Raw genomic sequence first — 17640 nt, 5'->3', positions numbered from 1 at the left:
GAAACCCTTTTATGCAAAAAATCAAGGTTGCTCTTGGCTTATAAATCACAGGCTTTACTGTATGAAGTAACTGCAGGAGAATCCTTGCATGCAAATCAGATAGGTAAGACTACCACTTCTCATTCTGTGACATCTTTTAATCACAGGAAAGTCTCAAAGTGGAAGATGAGGATGTAAGACAATTTTCACTTCCCCACCTGGGCTGTCACACACCTGCTTATCACACAGGACATGCTGCCCTCTCCTGCTTGGCTTTGAGAGGCAGAAATAGTTCAGACAGTGATCCCCTAATACTGACTCTGTCAACCTGAACATTGAATTAATTAGTGGTAACTAAAGCACTGTTTCACTACACTGTTTGCAAAGCCCATCATGTGAAAGGTGGTTAAAATCCATATAGGGTGTCAGAGCCAGTTGGGAACTTTATAACATTGTAATGCTTTTTCCTTGTGGAAATCACAGCAATTTTAGAGAAAGGTAAGGTTACAAATCCATACATACTGAAATCTGTGACCATTCCAGACAGATAAAAACCCTCTTACACATGCAGTACAGAATTTCTTTATTCCCACATAAAATACTATGCAGTAACTGTTTTCCAGGATACCTCACAGAGCAGACTGCTGAATTTGAGAAAAAATATCTCCAAAAAAAATTGGCTTAACAAGATAATATGATAGTTAACTATGCATCCTGTTAATCAGGACAGACAGCACCCTTAGGAAAAACATACATACTACAACTTTCCCTAAATGTTTTTTTGCATCTCCGAGTCCAGGAAACTGGGTCAGCTGCAAAAACATGCATTTGCTCTGCACACACAGAGCTCTGCACTACCAGGCTGGGGTTGTTTGGGCTCACTGTTCATTAAAATAAAATAAATTTTTTAAATTCTTCATGTTCTTGAAACATGCTGTTCCAATAGTCTTTAAAAGGTCATTTTGTCATGTTCAGGATTACTGCTTTATTTTAAAATGAATTGATTACAGTGGAAAAGTAATTGAAAGTTCAACAGCAAGATAAAACATTTTATTATGATAAAAATGAAATGTTTTTATTGAGCTGAGACTAATGGACTGAAAAAAAAGGGCAAACCCAAAACAAAACAAAACAAAAAAACCACCTTATTTTTTGAGTCTATCAGAGTTTGACTTTTTGTTCTGGTTTGGTGTGGGAGTTTACAATCTCAAAATCTTCCCAGCATGAGAAGGCTGCTTCCCATGAAACTGTACCTAGGCTGTGAATTACTTCTAGACCACACTTCTCAGGAATGAGACAACAGATGCCAGCTCCACCTCATCACTGTAACATGAACATTTCCCCCATAGCCAACACACTGATGGCCAGCTAAACCTTGCTGACTTCTGCATAAGTACTCACTTGGTCTGACTGTGCTTTTTTTCATACAAACACACTGAAAAAAGCACATGTGGTTAAGAACACAGAACAAAAAAAACTTAGTCTCACACTCCCAGATTGGAGTGCATTGCATGGTCAGTTTGGGAGTAGAGGATGTATGTACTCCAGGCATGTAACTTTTAGATAATTAATCTACACTACTTCTTTAGGCTTTTTCTGTTGAAAATATAGGAAGAGAAGTGCATCCTGAGGGGTGATAGGTACATTTCCCTCAGACATTTGCCTAAGGATACCTTTAATTGACCATTAGTGTCACTATAGGACACGAGAAAACGTGACGCATGACACTGCTATTGTAAAGGTAAAAAAGGCAAGTTTATTTTCTGACTCCAGCATTTATAGTTTTCCAAAGGTGACAGTGGATTGGAGGGTGAAAGTGCCACCTCTCCAACAACACTGGACAAACTACCAGTCCATCAACTTTCTCCGCCTCTATGAAGGAATGCAAAAACAATAACTTATTTACAAAAAGTGTGTGAGAAAGTTTGCTACAAGACTTTAAACTCAGAAGGCTTTATAAAATCTTTAAAAATCAGGGTGACACATTAGCAGTACCAGTCTCCTCTTTGTTGGCAAACAAGACAGTTTTCCATGCCACTGTTTCAAAGAGTACCATCTCTGTAATGGATTATGCAGTGAAAGCCTAATCCTTTAACTGCAGGTACCACTGCAGGACAACAGCAGCTCAGCATAGCACCAGTAATTTCTAGTAGCATTCAGTGCCTTCTCCTTCTCTTCATCACCTGGATGATGAAGAACCATTCCAGGTCACCAGAAGTTCGTTTCCATGCATCACCACAGACATATATTCACTACCAAGCTGCAACCAATTTGAAATAATGAGCTACAGGTCATGGTCTTCATGTTTTACTCTGTTATTGATTCCTTGGGCTTTTCCCTCCCCTTTTTTCCCTGGAGAATTGGTTTCATTTCTGTATATATGAATTCTGTAGCCTTCTTCAGTAGGTGGGGAGAGAATTGTTGTTCTCCCCCATGTTTGTGAGGATGGACCTCATTAAGCATATTCCTTCTTTATTTTTAGCTTTCCATCAGGCAAACAGCAAAAAACCACAAAGCTTGTTTATAGCCATGGACAGTTCTCCATGTCAATTGCTGCTCCATGGTCTGAATTGTTATGAAAAGGATAACCTTTTCGCTCTCCAGCCCTTCCCGCATATAACAGCTCCTGCTCCGTCCAAAGCAAACTTTTTCCTATCATGGATTAACTAAAGATTTTTGATGGATAAACCTCTACAAAGGGCTATGGAGGTCTGGAAGTGGATAAAAAGCATTATGAAATACAAGAATGGATTAAACAGAGGGTGAAGTTGTTAAAAAACACCTCTAAATTATGTGATCAGTGACCTGGGCTCAAACTGTTTGTGTCCTTCCTCTCTTGCAATCCTGCTGCTGCTGTTACGGCTTTTGGCTTGGGAGAAATATTTTTCTGAATCCATTTCACCTTGATGGATTATGATGCCATTTTAAATGTCAATTGATAATAACTGTGCCATAAAAAAATCATAAATGTTATCTGTTTAAGCCTACAGTGTCCCTTTTATTAATATTTCTAATTTATGAGCATTTTGAGCAATCTACAGAGACCATAGGGCTAGTAAATCTAAGGTGAAAGGGACTCCAGAAGCAGGGTGTGTGAGCTTTACACTAGATCACTGCCAGCTGTTGAGCTTTGAGGAGATCAGAGCAGCTCAGATGTCACTGGGGAGATTGGTAGAGTCCAGTAAGGCATAAAGGATGGAAGACAACCTGCAAGGACATGAGGCTCCAGAGGTGATGTGGGCAATTTGCAGCTGCAGGTGCACTGGTGTGTCTCTGGCTGCCTGAGCTCGCTGACTTGCTCTGAACAGCTGACTGAGCACAGGCCCTGGGAGATGAGCTGCTGTGAGCTGCAGCATCCATGCTGTGCATAAACACCAGACAGCTCTGACTCTGAGTCACATTTGGGAACAGAGTTTAAAGGAGATGCTTCAGAGGCATTGGGAGGAATATCATCCCATTACTGCCTTTATCCAGTGGAAGAGACCAGTGGGCCAGGAATGGTCCTGTTTTGTGACTGACAGGGTAAACACAATTCTTCTTCCTCCTTGAGATAGCCAGTATAGGACAAAAAATTCCAAAGTATTGATCCCAAGTTGATTTTAAATCTATGCATCCAGAATTTTTAACTTTCTGCAATTTCTTAATTTATAAACCTCAGGGGCTGTGTGGACCTCTAGATTTGCCTGGCACTGAGAGGATGAGTTGAGAAAATCAACACGGCACAATTTTGTTCTAGACAGCCACCTTCTGCTGTAAAGGGTCGCCTTCAGAGCTCATCAACCCCAGAGGAAGATGTGTTTCCTGCCTCAAGGAATTTATAGACTAAATTAGATGGGTAGCACAATAATTGTAACAAATGAGAGTCATCTGCATTTCCAGGTCAAGCAGAAATATAAATATAGCCCCAAAATACCCAGCAAAAGCCAGCACATTAGAACTTGGCAGAAAAAAAAAAAAAATCACCTCTTCATTCTCCGGTAATTTAAAAGTAAATAATTTCTTGTTTTGAACTTAAATAATTTGTTACATTTCAGCAACTCAATCGTTTAAGAAAGGGGGTCAACTGAACTATTTTAATTTGAAAAATGTTCATTTGCATTTCAAGGGTCTATCTTTTGCCACTTATCTTTATTTTAACATAATACAAAGCAAGGAAATTCTGGGCGAGCAGTCATTCCAAAGACAGTATTTAATTTTTTTTTAATTAATGAAATTGTATTTATCACTATTTTTCCACTTCTGTATTAAAAATAGTAAAATGTTCAAGTCTTTTGGTACTACTTAAACATTTTGATATCAAACCTGCCTTTTCTTTATGAGGAAACTTTTGTACACAAAACATGGGATTTATGCATCATTACGCTGCTGCTTTCTAATCCTTTCTCAAGAGCTGTCACTTATTTATCCTATTTCTTTCTTTAGTGCTTGTTTTGTTTTCAAATATAGAAGAACAAAAATATATTTCTCAGTTGGCATTGCCTTCAGTTTTAATAAAAAAGTACAATACAATCAGACAGAACAAAAATAAAGCCTTCACAAGGACACTTTCAAGTTGTAAATTTGTATGTGAGCATCTAATTTAAGCACACACGGAAAATCAACTTGTCACTGCAAGCAGCAGGGAGGTTTAAAGTTGCAGACTGAGACAGACCAGTCATAAAAACATGCACAATTTGATTTTATGACATGGGACTACAGAATCATCTCAGCAGGTGCCTGCACAGAGCAAGCTGGTGGCAGTGGAGACAGGCAGTGCAGGCACTCTGAATATGGGGTAATGCTGAATTCACTCATGACCATAGAATTAAAGCATTTATTATGTTCTGAGATGGAAACTTGGAGTCTGCCTGACTCAACTCTCTTTACTTCAGAAATTTTTTAACATGAATGCACATGTATTTCTGCCAGAAGGCTACGTTTCTCCCTTTCAAAATTGTGTGTGTTTAACACAGCAAAAATGGAGCTGGGACAAGGAAGAGGGATAGGAGGTATATTTTTTGCCCTGAGAGTCTCTAGGCTAATTTGCTCAGCTATTTTACCCAAAGATATGCATTGTCTCATGAGGAGTACTGGGATCTATCAGGCTTTCCTGTGAAATCCTCCTCTTCCTCCTCTTCCTGCCCCTGTAGCAAGATATGACCTCCTTGAACACCTACGTTTTAATAATAAAAGCTACCAAAGCTAAAATTTTCCATTGCAAAGGAAAATGTAGCCATGCTTCATTAAATAATTGAAGCAGACAAATCCATAGACTTCACTCCTGCACTTATATGGATCCTTTGGAAAAATGGACAGCAGGGGAGGCTTAAAAAACAGATGTCCCTAGATCTGATTTTCCTCTGCCTGAAACTTACAGGTAAAGGTAGCACAGTAAACATCAGAGAGTTATATAAGGTAATATATACTAAATTAATTCAGTGAAGGCTGGGTCAAGGACTCTCAACTTGAGGCATCTGGGAAGTAAAATTTGAAGTCATTGCTGTATAGGAAGTCAGAAAGCAAGAAAAGTGCCTCCCTTTTTAGGTGTCTCAGGCAAACAGAGTAGGGAAAATAGGGTGTCTGTAAAAGAATGTACTAGGTTTCTCCTTGGGCTTTTTCATAGGTTTTGAATCAGGAATCACGAGAATATGGAAACCCTGTTATTAAATAGGCAGTTTTAATCCAGAATATGGATTCGGAACAGCTTTCCTTCTCTCTGCATACAAACAGCATGCTCACCTGCTCTCAGCCCATAAATTACTCACTCTCTCATTCTGCCTAAGCAAAGAAGGGGAATACATCCATCTTGTGTGCCCAGCCGGGATTACAGACTCTGGCAGCAAATCTGGAGAGGACAAAGCTTGGATAGAGAGACATTCTTCCAGTGCAGGGATTGAAAGGGAAGATGTTCCCTGCTTAATGGAGAGGGCCACAAGAACTTTTGAACCTACACAGCAGCTGCCACCTCATCACAAAACCAGGAAGGCACAAGACCCTCCTTTATAGAAATAGCATAGGGATGCGAAGGGAACAAAGGAAAACCCTTCCAACTCTACGCCACGTGTGTTGTCAAACATGCTCACTGGTCTACCCTGTCGCCTGGGGAGAAGTGTGTTTCATAAAATCAGATAATTAAATATTCTTCATCACAACTGGCTGCATCATTTTGAACTTCTTCCATTGTTCTTTTTCTCATCAGCCCCCACGGTTTTTCCAGTATCTAGAATCTGGAAAAAGCCGAAAGCCTTTCGTCTTATCAGGTGTGGTTTATTGCCCCCTGGTTACACAGTAATTTTGGTCTCCACTCCATGAAAAGGTCATATGATGGGATATCAGCTCAAGAATTGTCAGTTCGCTGGACAAATAAGGCAGGGACTGCCAATACAATTATAAGAGCCTGATAAGGAAGGTGCAGAGAAGAACCAGCAGGAAAGGGAGAAACGACCACAGCAATTTAAAAGGTATGGGGCAATTCCAGAAGAAGGCAAGAAATGCCCCTGGGGGGAGGGAGAGAGAAGGAACAGGAGTGTATCTAACCACATTCTTCCCAAAATAAAAATTAACAAGAAGATAGAAGTGGCTCAGGAGAGGAATCACAGGTATTCACTCTCATTAACCAGGAAATCTCCTGCTGTGCTGGATGCCTAATTGGTAGGCTTAAGCAACTGGTAGGATGATTATCAAGCTAGCCTGCCTCATAGCTCAGGATGGAAATAAAAGAATGTTTTCTCTTTACAAGTATAGGTGGGGGTAGAAGGCACTAATTCCTATTCTTACACGTGTTGCAAGGGCCATGCTTTTTCTCTTGTGACTGATAAAATGAGATGATGTTGAAAAGCACCTGCTTGGAAAGTTCAAAGAGTTTTCACAATAGAAGAAAAGGAAATCTGAACCAAAGCTGATGGCTAGGAGGATAGCTGAAGGAAAAGCTGGGAACTGCTGGTGAGGAAGGTTTTCATATGTGACACCTCCTTGTATGCAAGAAAAGTTTACAAGTTGTCTCTCTTCCTAGTAAATGGCCCGAGGATCAAGTATTTGTTCTGCAAATTATTTTCTTAACTCCATAATGATACAAATCCAGTCAGCTTTTTACAGGTTTCAGCCTGAAAGCAGAAAAGGAAGATAACTACCCCCCAAACAGGATTTACCAACAAGAGGCAACCCTTCCCAGGGCATTCTTCTCCTGGTTCTGCAAGGAGCACACCTCCTCCTGGAATGGCCATGCGATTGTTCAGAGCTCCGTAAACATCAGAGGCAGCGGGAATGCTCAGCAGTGGGTGGGGTTGGCAAAGACTTTTAGCCCCCACTTGTAACACTGCCTTCCCCAGACTCGGGGCGTGCAGGTGTTGGTCCCGGGGTGATCAGCAGCGAGGAGCAGGCGTGTGGACTGAGTTGCGGGTCGCCTTTTTCTCCTCCCAGCGCTGCGCGGGTCACCGGGCATGGGTGGGGAGAGACACGCACCATCCCAGCCGCGTGTCCCTCGGCGTGCTCCGAGACCCAGGGCGGCACCACAGCACCCTGTGTCCCACGGCCACTTGGGCAGGAATATGACGGACCCCCAGCTGTGTGCTGGACAGAGGAAGCCCAGCCTGTCCTTTTCCATTGAGGAAATCTTAAAGAAACCTTCTGCCAGCACTGTCCCGAACAGTGAAACCAGCAACAAAAGTAGCTGTGCTGAGAGACTTCCCTCCCTAAAAGCAGAGTCACCGTTGGCCTTTGGTAAGTGCCAGTTTTAATGAAAATGCTCCTCGCTTTTTGATCTCGAAGGCTGTCAGGTTCAGTCATCTAGAATTTTAATTCTTTAACTTTTATAGATTTTGGGATTTCCCTTATCAGGTGCAAGTCATTCATTATAAATGCAGAAATAATATTTTTAAAATAATTTGCTTTCAACCTCGCAGTAGATTGGACTCTGGGGGTTTGTATATTATAAAGCCCCAATGTCACTGGAGAGGTGAGTATGCAACCTGAAAAGTTATTTCAGGTAGCTCTGTCCAGTGAGGAGTGCTTATTGTAAAAAATACAATACATCTTTCCTTTTAGAAAACAATACTCTTGTTATCTGGTCGGGGGTGGGGGGCAGGGGGGAAGACAAATAAATGCATGCTGTAAGGACAGGTATTCAATCTCAGGAAGCAAGCCTAAGACTGCTGCAACTTAACAAAATTTTTGGAGTTTCACTTATTTCAAGAGTTGACTGTTGTCTGGAATTACAGCTAAATCTCATATCAGCACCCTTTCCAGATAAATTTGACCACTCACCCTCAAGCAGGAGAAATGATCTGTAAGGGTAATGGTAGATAAAGGAGTATTAGAAACCAATTGCTGGAATAAGAAAAGAGAAAGCATATATGTTTAATTTTTTTTTCTTTAATCATCATGGACACTAGGTTCTTTCATGAACTAAATAAAAACAGCTGGTAGAAAATTTGCATGACTTTGATCTTAGCAAACCAGTCTAAGTGTGTTAGACTTTTTGACTTCAGTTTTCACAGTTTAGTTACTCTGGCCTTGACTGAACTTTTACCCCCACAGAAATTGTTCCTTCTTTTGTTAAACAAAGAACAATGTCCAGCATTTTCTGGATTTAGTATTTTTTCATCTTTTTCAATCTGCATTTTCCATAAAAAATAGATACATATACAACAAGCAGATCCACTTAAACAAAAAATTACCTGTAGTTTTGGCACAAAATTTTCACTCACCTCTCACTCAACTGCTTTCAATAAAGCTTAATGCTACACTTTATTTTTTGTAATATAGAGAGATACTTTCATAGATCAGGACCCCATTTCCCAGGACACTGGATGAGCCACCCATTAGTAAGGGAAAGAGTCTTTTTCCAAAAGCCTGTCAGTCCAAGAAACCATTGCCTATTCACACAAAAAGCAAACAAGACCGAATGGTGAGGGAAACTATTCACTACTGTAACATTAGTTATTGGGGTTGGACTCAAGCACTCCAACACTGACTCTTAGTCATGCTTTGCACAAGATTTGGATTTCTTTTTGCTAATCTGTGACACTGGATTACCTTGTCTCCTCACCATGCAGCAGTGAGCCCACCACTCATAGCATTGGGGCTGAATGCTGGCACTGCTGCCTTTGTGCCAGTAACTGTGGCTTTCCATGGAAACTTGTGTTTGGGAAAGAGAGATAGCATTCTGCTGTTTTTTTCCCAGAACCATAGGATAACTGGGGTTTGGGGGGACCTCTCCAGACCATCTGCTCAAAGAAAAAGCTGTTCCAAAGATAAAACAAGGTTGCTGAAATATTTGACAAGCGTTGCTTGCCTGTTTTGCCACTGGTACTCTTGGAGGACTGGAGCATTTGGAGATTTCCTTAAACTGCTGTTGCCAACTGGAACTGGACAACCAGTCCTGAAAGAAGCAGGAACTTGATAGTTTGTAGAGGTGGACAAGGACATGACTGATGCTGCTGCTGGCGCAGTGGAGCCCATGTGCCGAAGGTTGTGAAAGGGGAGAAATGTTGCTGTGAGCTCTGGCAGTGTAGTTTTGTGAGCTGAAAGTCCTTTCCTGAGGGTCTGTGGCAGTCACTTTGTGCCACTGGATCCAAAGTAATACAAATACCACCAAAAATTCAGTCAGTACTTGTTCACAACATGGGCTGCAGAACTGCATTTCAACAACATGAGAATGTTCTCTGGGAACAGTGACAGGACTTTTTTATATTAAGTCATTTTCACAATCAATATGTTGAAGCCCAGTTTTACTGTGTGTCTTAGCTAAGTGCAAGCACAAGAGTCTGACAAGTCTGCATGCAGGACATGGTGGGTTCCTGGCACTGCTCTACTGCACTGCCAAGTTACTCCACCTGAGCATACAGTCAGTTTTTCATCTTGAAAGCAATGCAGGCAGAACCACCAGGCCTTGTCCTTGGCTTTTCTTCACCATGCTCGCACTAGAGAAAGACTGTAACTGCAGCAAGCGAATATAGTGACTCTTCTCTCCCCTGCTAGAAAGCAAGGCTGGATTCATGAACTTAAAGGAATGTAGATTATTAACTAATGAAAACAGTATATACATGTGAAGATTCACTTAATTGTTACTGGAAGTGGGAAAACAGGAAAGCTGCAGAAATCTTCCAAAATGTTGTACTTTGTTTTTGTAATTGATCAAGGAAGTTTAAAAAAAATGAAAACAAAACCTTTTCACTATTTGTTTCTTACCTAAGAATGTGGTACCTGAATTTATTACCCTTTGCTTTCTGAGCAGAACTGTGGTTTATTCAGGTAAGTTATGTTTATTTCAGAAGTGCAATACCCTGTGCTGTACATCTTGGGATAATTGTTGTATTCCATCTAAGTTGTTGAGCTTTATGCCATACAACACTGTCATTAAAAAAATTGTGTAAATAATCAGCCATATCTAGTATGGCTCAGTGCTGGCCAAGGTCAGGGAACTGAAATGAGTTAGGGGAACTTGCTGGAAATTCCAGGATGGGACACAAATCCAGCTGCTCTCTCATAACAGTTCAGCAGCAGCAAAGAAGGAAGTACTACAGGTCAGGGTTAGTTATATCTTATTAAGGATTTTAAGAACATTACCCACAATCCTATATGGTATTTATCTGAGCAAAGCTATGATTCATATGAGAGACAGGAAGATCCATATGGCACCACATAGGCTACTCTAAGGTAAATACTGAGGCCAGAAATTACCATCTGATGTGGACAGTCTCAGTACCAAGATCACACTTGTCCTGGAGTCTAAATCTAGTTATTATGAGCTGAGGAGATGGGTAGGACCAGGGAAGCAGAAGATGGCAGAGTATCAGAAATGGTTTGACTTGGTGGTCTAATGTTTGGACTTGATGATTTTAAAGGTCTTTTCCAACCTATGATTCTAAATGAGGGTTACAAACCAAGATTCCCAAGAAAACCCATAGGTGCTGGATCAGATGACTTCTAGAAGTTGCTTCTAACAAATTATTCTGAGTCTCTGACAAAAAGGCTGTTGTGATGTACAGTGCAAGCCTCTCACAGAATGGTGGGGCTTGATCATGTATGGGTAGATCTCTGGGCCTGACTCCTAAATTCATATGTTTTTGTGAGTGTAATTCCTGTGGGATTTGGAATAAGGAGTGTGCTGTGTTCTCTGAAGCATTTGGCTTTCCGGTTACAGTGTTAGTCATAGGGGAGTTCACTGCACAAGCACAACAGCTAGAGGACCTAGAGCTGCAGTTGTTGAAGCCTCTTGAAATCATTGAAAGACTCTTACCTAATTAAAAAACAAATTATGGACAAGAAGACATTTTAGTATGCAGTCTGTGCTTTTCCTCTCAATCTTTTGTCACAATGCTTAGAAAGGATAACCATGGCCTTTGCAAGAAAGACAATTAAACACCCAGTGAGTGCTGATCTCCTCCCTTGTGCCAACTCTTTCATTTAAAACACAGAAGAATATCAGGCCTATTTCAGAAAAAAAATTGTTCTGGAATTCCTGTGAACCTGATTTTAATGTACTTGAAATCACATCTGAAGTGATTGTTCATTACTCCCCTGGTTTCTGCCAGTGAGGTTTCACCAACAAGAGATCCTTTATCAAGTCAGGGAAAGCTTGGGATGAAAGTTTTACACCTGGGAAATTAATAGTGAAAGCAGTAACAGATGTGGTAATTTCGTCATTCTGCCTGTGTTATGCTCCATCGTGTTAAGGATATGCAAATTAATAGGAATACAACCACTGCTTCACACATAAATGTCAATATGGTGATCGTTCACCTTTAGCAACACTCCACCTATCTTTATCACTAAAGAGGAAACAAACTGAAGGAATCTAACTGAACAGATGCCATCTGGCCAATATGACCAAGTCACCCCACCTATTGCAAGGAAAACCAATAAGCCTGGAAAGCAAAAAAAAAAAAAAAAAAAAAAAAAACCAACAAATTAGGAAAGAAAGAAAAACATGTAGAAGAACTTAGTAAGACCCTAAAATCATAAACCTTGTGCCTCCTAAGGTCTGTCTCTCTCCAGTGATTACACAACAAGGCTTAAATCGTGCTTAGGTCATCTGAAATAACCTTCTGCTTTCAAAGTGAAAACCTACTATCTTGTCTGAAATTGTCCATCCTTTCCTATGCAACTGAAAGTCAAGACAAAAAGACCATTTTGAGCCACAAGTCAAAGTAATTTCTGGGCATGACAGTGATGACAGTAACAAATATCTCATGTTGTGCTAGGCTGAAATGTCATTGACTTCTCTGGGAAAAAAAAAAAAAAAAGAAAACTACATTCCCTGGAGGAAGTTCTGTCCCATGCCAGTTCACAGCTGTTTTTCAGATCTCCCTGCTGGAGTCACATGAATGTGTACCAAAAAAAAAATCTGGTTGGCCTAAAGAGCAACCACTTCAGGCAGGCTTTTTTCTTGGTCAGAACAGCAAACACCAGAGAAGTTGCAATGCAAACAGGACTGGGACTCCTAACTCTCAGCTATATGCTGTAAACTCAGTATTGTCTACCTTCAATCTTATTCTCCAGAAAAATCTCCTTGATTAATTCAGAGGTTCATACTTAGAGGTTCATACTCCTTTGATCTCAAACAGATCCTCCCACTCCTTTTCACCAGTTCACAGAGACCTTGGCATTTTCCAATCTGCCTGGGACTGTCTTCCATTTCCTCCCTGTTCTTTCTACTTCAGTCTGTAATTGCTCTATCCGTGCTTATACATAACTTGTACTCATCACTGGGCTATGTAAGCATCTCAGGAAAAATACTGGGGAGGAAAGTTGTATATAAAGAATAAAGACATGAAAAGTCTTCTATAATTTAGGAAATGCTAATGTCATTCTTAGAAAGCTTTAATCACTCCCCATAAGAGCACCTTGCTTAGGTACTCTTACATATTTCATTACTGTAGGATATAAGCATCATTACTTTTGTAACATGAATTTTCACAGCATCACATCTAGCAAAGGAGTGCAACTAGTCCTTAATTTAGGGATGGGAGACTACGGTAAAAATCCTGGGCTAAGAACCTATGCCAACACCAATATCCACTGATCATCTGTTATTTAACCCCTGCCTCATGCTAGTCTATCCTTCTCCTTTATCCCACAAATATTATTCAAATCCTCACCTGTCTTCTCACCAGAAAACTCAAAGTTAGTTAATACTAAAGGAATAAAATGAGTGCTATTTTGCACAATGTGCCTCAAATGCAGAGGTGGGCCAGGTTTTTAAGGTCCACATGACTGTATACATGTAATTGTGTTTAGAAGGTTACTCAGAGACTGGTTATATTTTAAATAGATAACATTTGAACAGTTATTCCTTATTGAAATTAAGCTTTGGCTATTTTTTCAAGCTCTTACCACTTCTTTTTCTTCATGTAAGTGTCAACCCTCTATAAAACTCTATTGTGTGAACTCTTAGGGAGGGCAGAATCAGAATTGGGTACTTTGTCTCTAGATGTTATAATTATCATTGCTCCAAAGCTGCTTTCAAATAGAACTTGTTTGTTTGAGAAAATAAATCTCTAACAAGTCCAAAAAAAGTTAGATGTTTTGCCAATGTCAGACATGACAACATATATATATATATATATATGTAAAATGTACATTAAAAAGTGGAGTCTCTTTGAGTACAGCCTGTAGTAGTTCACACCTGCTACCGTTTAGATATGAGAAGGGAGAGGGGACCACCCGCAGGTGCAGCAAACTTCAGAGCCCAGATGTGGGAGACTGCTCAGGAGTGCAGTCCATTACTACATTAGGATTTTAATGTTTTTAATGTTCTTTGGCAATCATAGCAGACAAACCTGTGCTGTCATATTTGCTCCCAGGCCATGACAACCTAAATTCCCCAATGGGTACCTTATGTTTATGTCTTGCCTTTTACTCTAGCTTTCTAAGCAAAGAAATACAGGTGGGTCAGAGAACTAGAGCAAATTTTAGATTTGCCATTAAAGCAGCACAGACACAGATGTCTTGTCTCTGAAGAGTCAACTGAGCCATGATTGCAACTACCAAAGGCAGCACATCAAACATTCAGCATCAGGGTAACGGCAAGGCTGTAATACAGAGAAGGGAGGTGGAGAGTGGGGTGTTTGGTGTAACTCTCTTGGGATGCTGACAGCCACAGACAGCCCACTGCCATAAACTTCGAGGCTTCCCAGCATGTTACATTTCAGTGCATGGCTTTGCAAGGTCTGCTTACATTCATAAGGAGGTGTAAAAACTCATACTACATTCATGAGGGCAGAAAAGTCATCAGGAACATCTTTGAAGTGCCCCTACTACACAACTGAAGTAATGGTGTTAGTAATAAAGCGACACTATGGCAGAAGGACAATTGTGGCTTCTGGGGCAAATTTCCTCAGCACTTGGGGTCAGGTGTCCTAGCACATGACATGACTGGTTGCTGATGAGGTTACTGTAGAGATTGTTTATAATGTCCATGCTCAAATCTAAGTTAATATTACATCTGTACCTCCTGAAAATAGGCCAACACAATTTTGTCCTGTCAACAAGAGTGTGCAGGTGATTTCACAAAGATGAGTTGGCTGTCAGTACCTTTCTAGATATCACCAGCATCACTTGTCACAAGGCAGAGAGGAAATGTTGACAGCATGGGCAAAGGCTGCCTTTAGAATTTTCCAATGCCTAAATCAGAGAAGCAGGCAGCTCAGATGGAGAAACAAGGACACAGGGACCTGAATTGGGAAAGACACTGACTTTTAGCCTATTCATTGGCCCATTTTCCTATAAGGTAGATGTACCTACAGGGACATTTGAAGAAGAGACCAGACTTTTAAAAGCATTTGGCATACAGCAAATTCCATGACAATCTTGCTGACAGATTTTCAGAGCAGCTCAATATCCGATTTGCTTCCAAGTTCTTCCAAAAAGGCAGCCACTAATTTGGATACTGATAGGGAAGCTGAGATTTCTCTATCTTTTGGTTATGTCTCCCTATTTTTTACTGTCCTTCTTTTGAAAATCTCTTTATAAGGACCATCGAAGGTTTTAAGGTGGAAGGAAGCAGAAAACAGGTAAGATTTGGGGGTCAAATTCACTGAGATCCTGTATCTGCAGCATGGGGTAGCCTTGGCATTGAAGTACAGCACAGAAGGATTAGGGCCATTTGAATTATGACCAGGTTTGAATAGTACAATATCCAGACCACTTTTTTCATACAAACTAAAAGGTGCATTGAATAGTGGCTGCTTTATTCAAAGCTGTCTTGTGCTGTGTCCTTCACAGATTCCAGCAGCCAGAGTCAGTCTGACTGTCACTTACCTTCAACCAAAATGCTTCTTCCTACTACATGTGCTACACCCATGGCCAAATCAAGGAGGGTGCAGGTAACTCACTGCGAAAGACCTACTGCCAACCCAGTGTCCTTCCTGGGTGAGGACACGGGACGTGAACGTCTGGAAGGCAAAAGAAAACACGAGGAAGATCAGCTATGTGGTTTCCCAGTGGACCATCCACTTCATGGTGAGTGCCTCTATATCCAGACTTTCCCCTTCAATGCCCCAAAACACAGCTGTTTTCTCAGAATTATGTACTAAGCAACAGACAGCACAAGTGTTTCCATTGGCTAAGTCACAGGAGATGGTCATAGCTCCTGGATGAGTCACAGAGACAGTTCTTCATTCTTGCCATCAGAGACTGAAGAGTCACTATTTGAGCCAGAATTCCAGCTCAGTCCTACTAACTCTACCAATGTTAGTGGTAGTGACTTCTTGGGGTGTTTATTGCCCTCCTACTTGGGGTGTGAGGAGTTACCTCATTCTGTGCCTTACTGCCAGGGTTTTGCAATGCCCATTTCCTGGAAAATGTGAATTGCACAACATGGGGAGAGAGGCTGGTGAATAAGCTGAGTCAGCTCAATGTGTTCTGTACACCTTGGACCCACTGTACAGGTGATGAAGAGGTCATCAGCATGCACACAGGCAAACCGGCGACAGGCGATCTGGCAGGATGTGTCAGGCACAGTTTTCAATGCTGGCCACGTTGGTGAATCTGCTAATTTAATTAGTTGTGAGCATTGGTAAATAGTGGTCTATCTCTTAGCCAAAGCACTGGACAATACAAATATCCTTTTCCGATATGTTGCACAGAGACTTTAGGCTAAGCAGGATAGGTGGTACCTGAACAAGAAAAGTTCCTAACAGACAGCAATTAATTAGCAGCATGTGACAAAAATTTCTCTAAATCCTTTGTTTTTGAGGAAAAGTAAATACAGACATTCTTACTACATTTCAGAAAACAGGTTTTCAGAAGCAGCAGAAAGGTGTTTTTGCATAGTTTGTTATTACTTACTCCAGGGAAAAGAAGGCATTTCATTTAAGTCCATTGAAGATGGCAGATGTGGGGTTACTCAGCTGGCTTTCCTGAGATTCACACATCATCCTTGCTCCATACTCTGCAAGCTGGCAAGAGAAACAGCACTTTCTGTGAAATACATTTGAAAGAAAATCCTTGTCTCTGCCACTGCTGCCAAGGTATACATGAGTCTTGTGACAAGCTGCTGTCACCTCCTCCTCCTGCACGAGACAGCCATCAGTCTTGATGCAGGAAGACGTCTTGTAAGATAACTGGAAATTTTAGCTTTCCTCTGCCCTGTAAGCTGCACACAGCTCGTGACAGCAGGGCTAAAGCACGTGGCCTCCTCATAGAAGAGCCTGGGCTGTATGCATCTGGCTCTCAGAGTTGCCTCTGAATATAAAAGAATATTCACATATTCTCTATATGAGGGAGTCTCCAGCCAGGAGGATCACACCATAGCGGGGAGGTGGTGGCACTTAGCCTCATTGACCAACACCATGGTGGGTACCAGCCTCATCAGTAGAGCAGGGGAGGAAGCGTGCAATTATCTGCGCAGAATGGAACCAACATGAGCAGCCCCCTTCAATGGCAGAGTGTCTTTTAAAGGCATTTTAAACAAAATCCCTCTGTTCCCTGGTCACAGTGAGGTTTTGAAGCCAAGCAGAGGTTTAATGATCTGCCATTTTCTAGGCTACGGGTTCCTGCAGTTGCTGAGCCTTTGATATAAACTGGCTGGAGGAGGAGGGAGAATCCTAAAGCACTGGATTGACATTTTCCCTGCAGTGTGCAAACAATGATGTTTCGGATCCCATTCATACATGGTGTCATTCCTAGCAGAGAGCTGGAGGCCTAGGTTGTGTGTCACAAGTTTCAGCCTCTTTTTTTCCACTTTACATTACAGGGGAAGAGCTGGTGGCTATTTTTCTCCTGGCTGTGGCAGGTATCAGCTTTCTCAGACAAAGTCAGCAACAACAGCTGCAGGAAGGGTAGACTGCATCATCCCTGGAAGCAGTCTGTAGTCCTGCTGATAGCAAATTAACTTCTGTTTATGCACCTGTGAACTGTGGGGGGCTTCAGACATACTTTTGACGTGGCAGCTACAGGTCAGTTACAGGTCCTCTGAGAAGGCACCTTGGCAGTCCCTAATGTCCATAGCGTATCCATGGAGGTGTCCCCAGGATCTCTTTCACACCCACATCAATGATGCCGGATAACACTCGGAGGAACAGCACCAGCCTCAGCAACAGGGGACCTTTCTGATGTGAAAAGACATCAGAAACCCTTAGCGGGGCATTCCCTCACCTCTCTTAGCATACATCTATTAATGTAAAACACCTTCATGGTTTGTGAGGAAGGGCCTTGGGCTCTATCTAAACACACATATCC

The 17640-nt window shown here is 41.4% G+C and overlaps 1 protein-coding gene across 4 annotated transcripts in view; it reads left to right on the top strand.

Moving 5' to 3' along the window:
- Positions 1-6332: 6332 nt before the first annotated feature.
- The window catches only part of ISX (intestine specific homeobox), a 30740-nt gene continuing 19432 nt past the window's right edge, over positions 6333-17640 (top strand). Inside the window, exons 1-3 of one of the 4 annotated variants that reach the window (XM_072923448.1) lie at positions 6333-6419; positions 7044-7677; positions 15184-15420. In XM_072923448.1, coding sequence (XP_072779549.1) covers positions 7398-7677; positions 15184-15420 — 517 coding nt within the window. In that variant the 5' untranslated portion in view covers positions 6333-6419; positions 7044-7397. Of the gene's footprint in view, positions 6420-7039; positions 7678-15183; positions 15421-17640 lie in introns of all 4 variants that reach the window. The other 3 variants (XM_030263114.4, XM_072923449.1, XM_072923447.1) reach the window with 3 other exon arrangements.

The sequence above is a fragment of the Taeniopygia guttata genome, chromosome 1A (genome assembly GCF_048771995.1).
Source record: "Taeniopygia guttata chromosome 1A, bTaeGut7.mat, whole genome shotgun sequence".
Taxonomy (NCBI): Eukaryota; Metazoa; Chordata; class Aves; order Passeriformes; family Estrildidae; genus Taeniopygia; species Taeniopygia guttata.
Note: the sequence above shows the minus strand (reverse complement) of the source record. Positions and strands in the feature narration are given on the sequence as shown.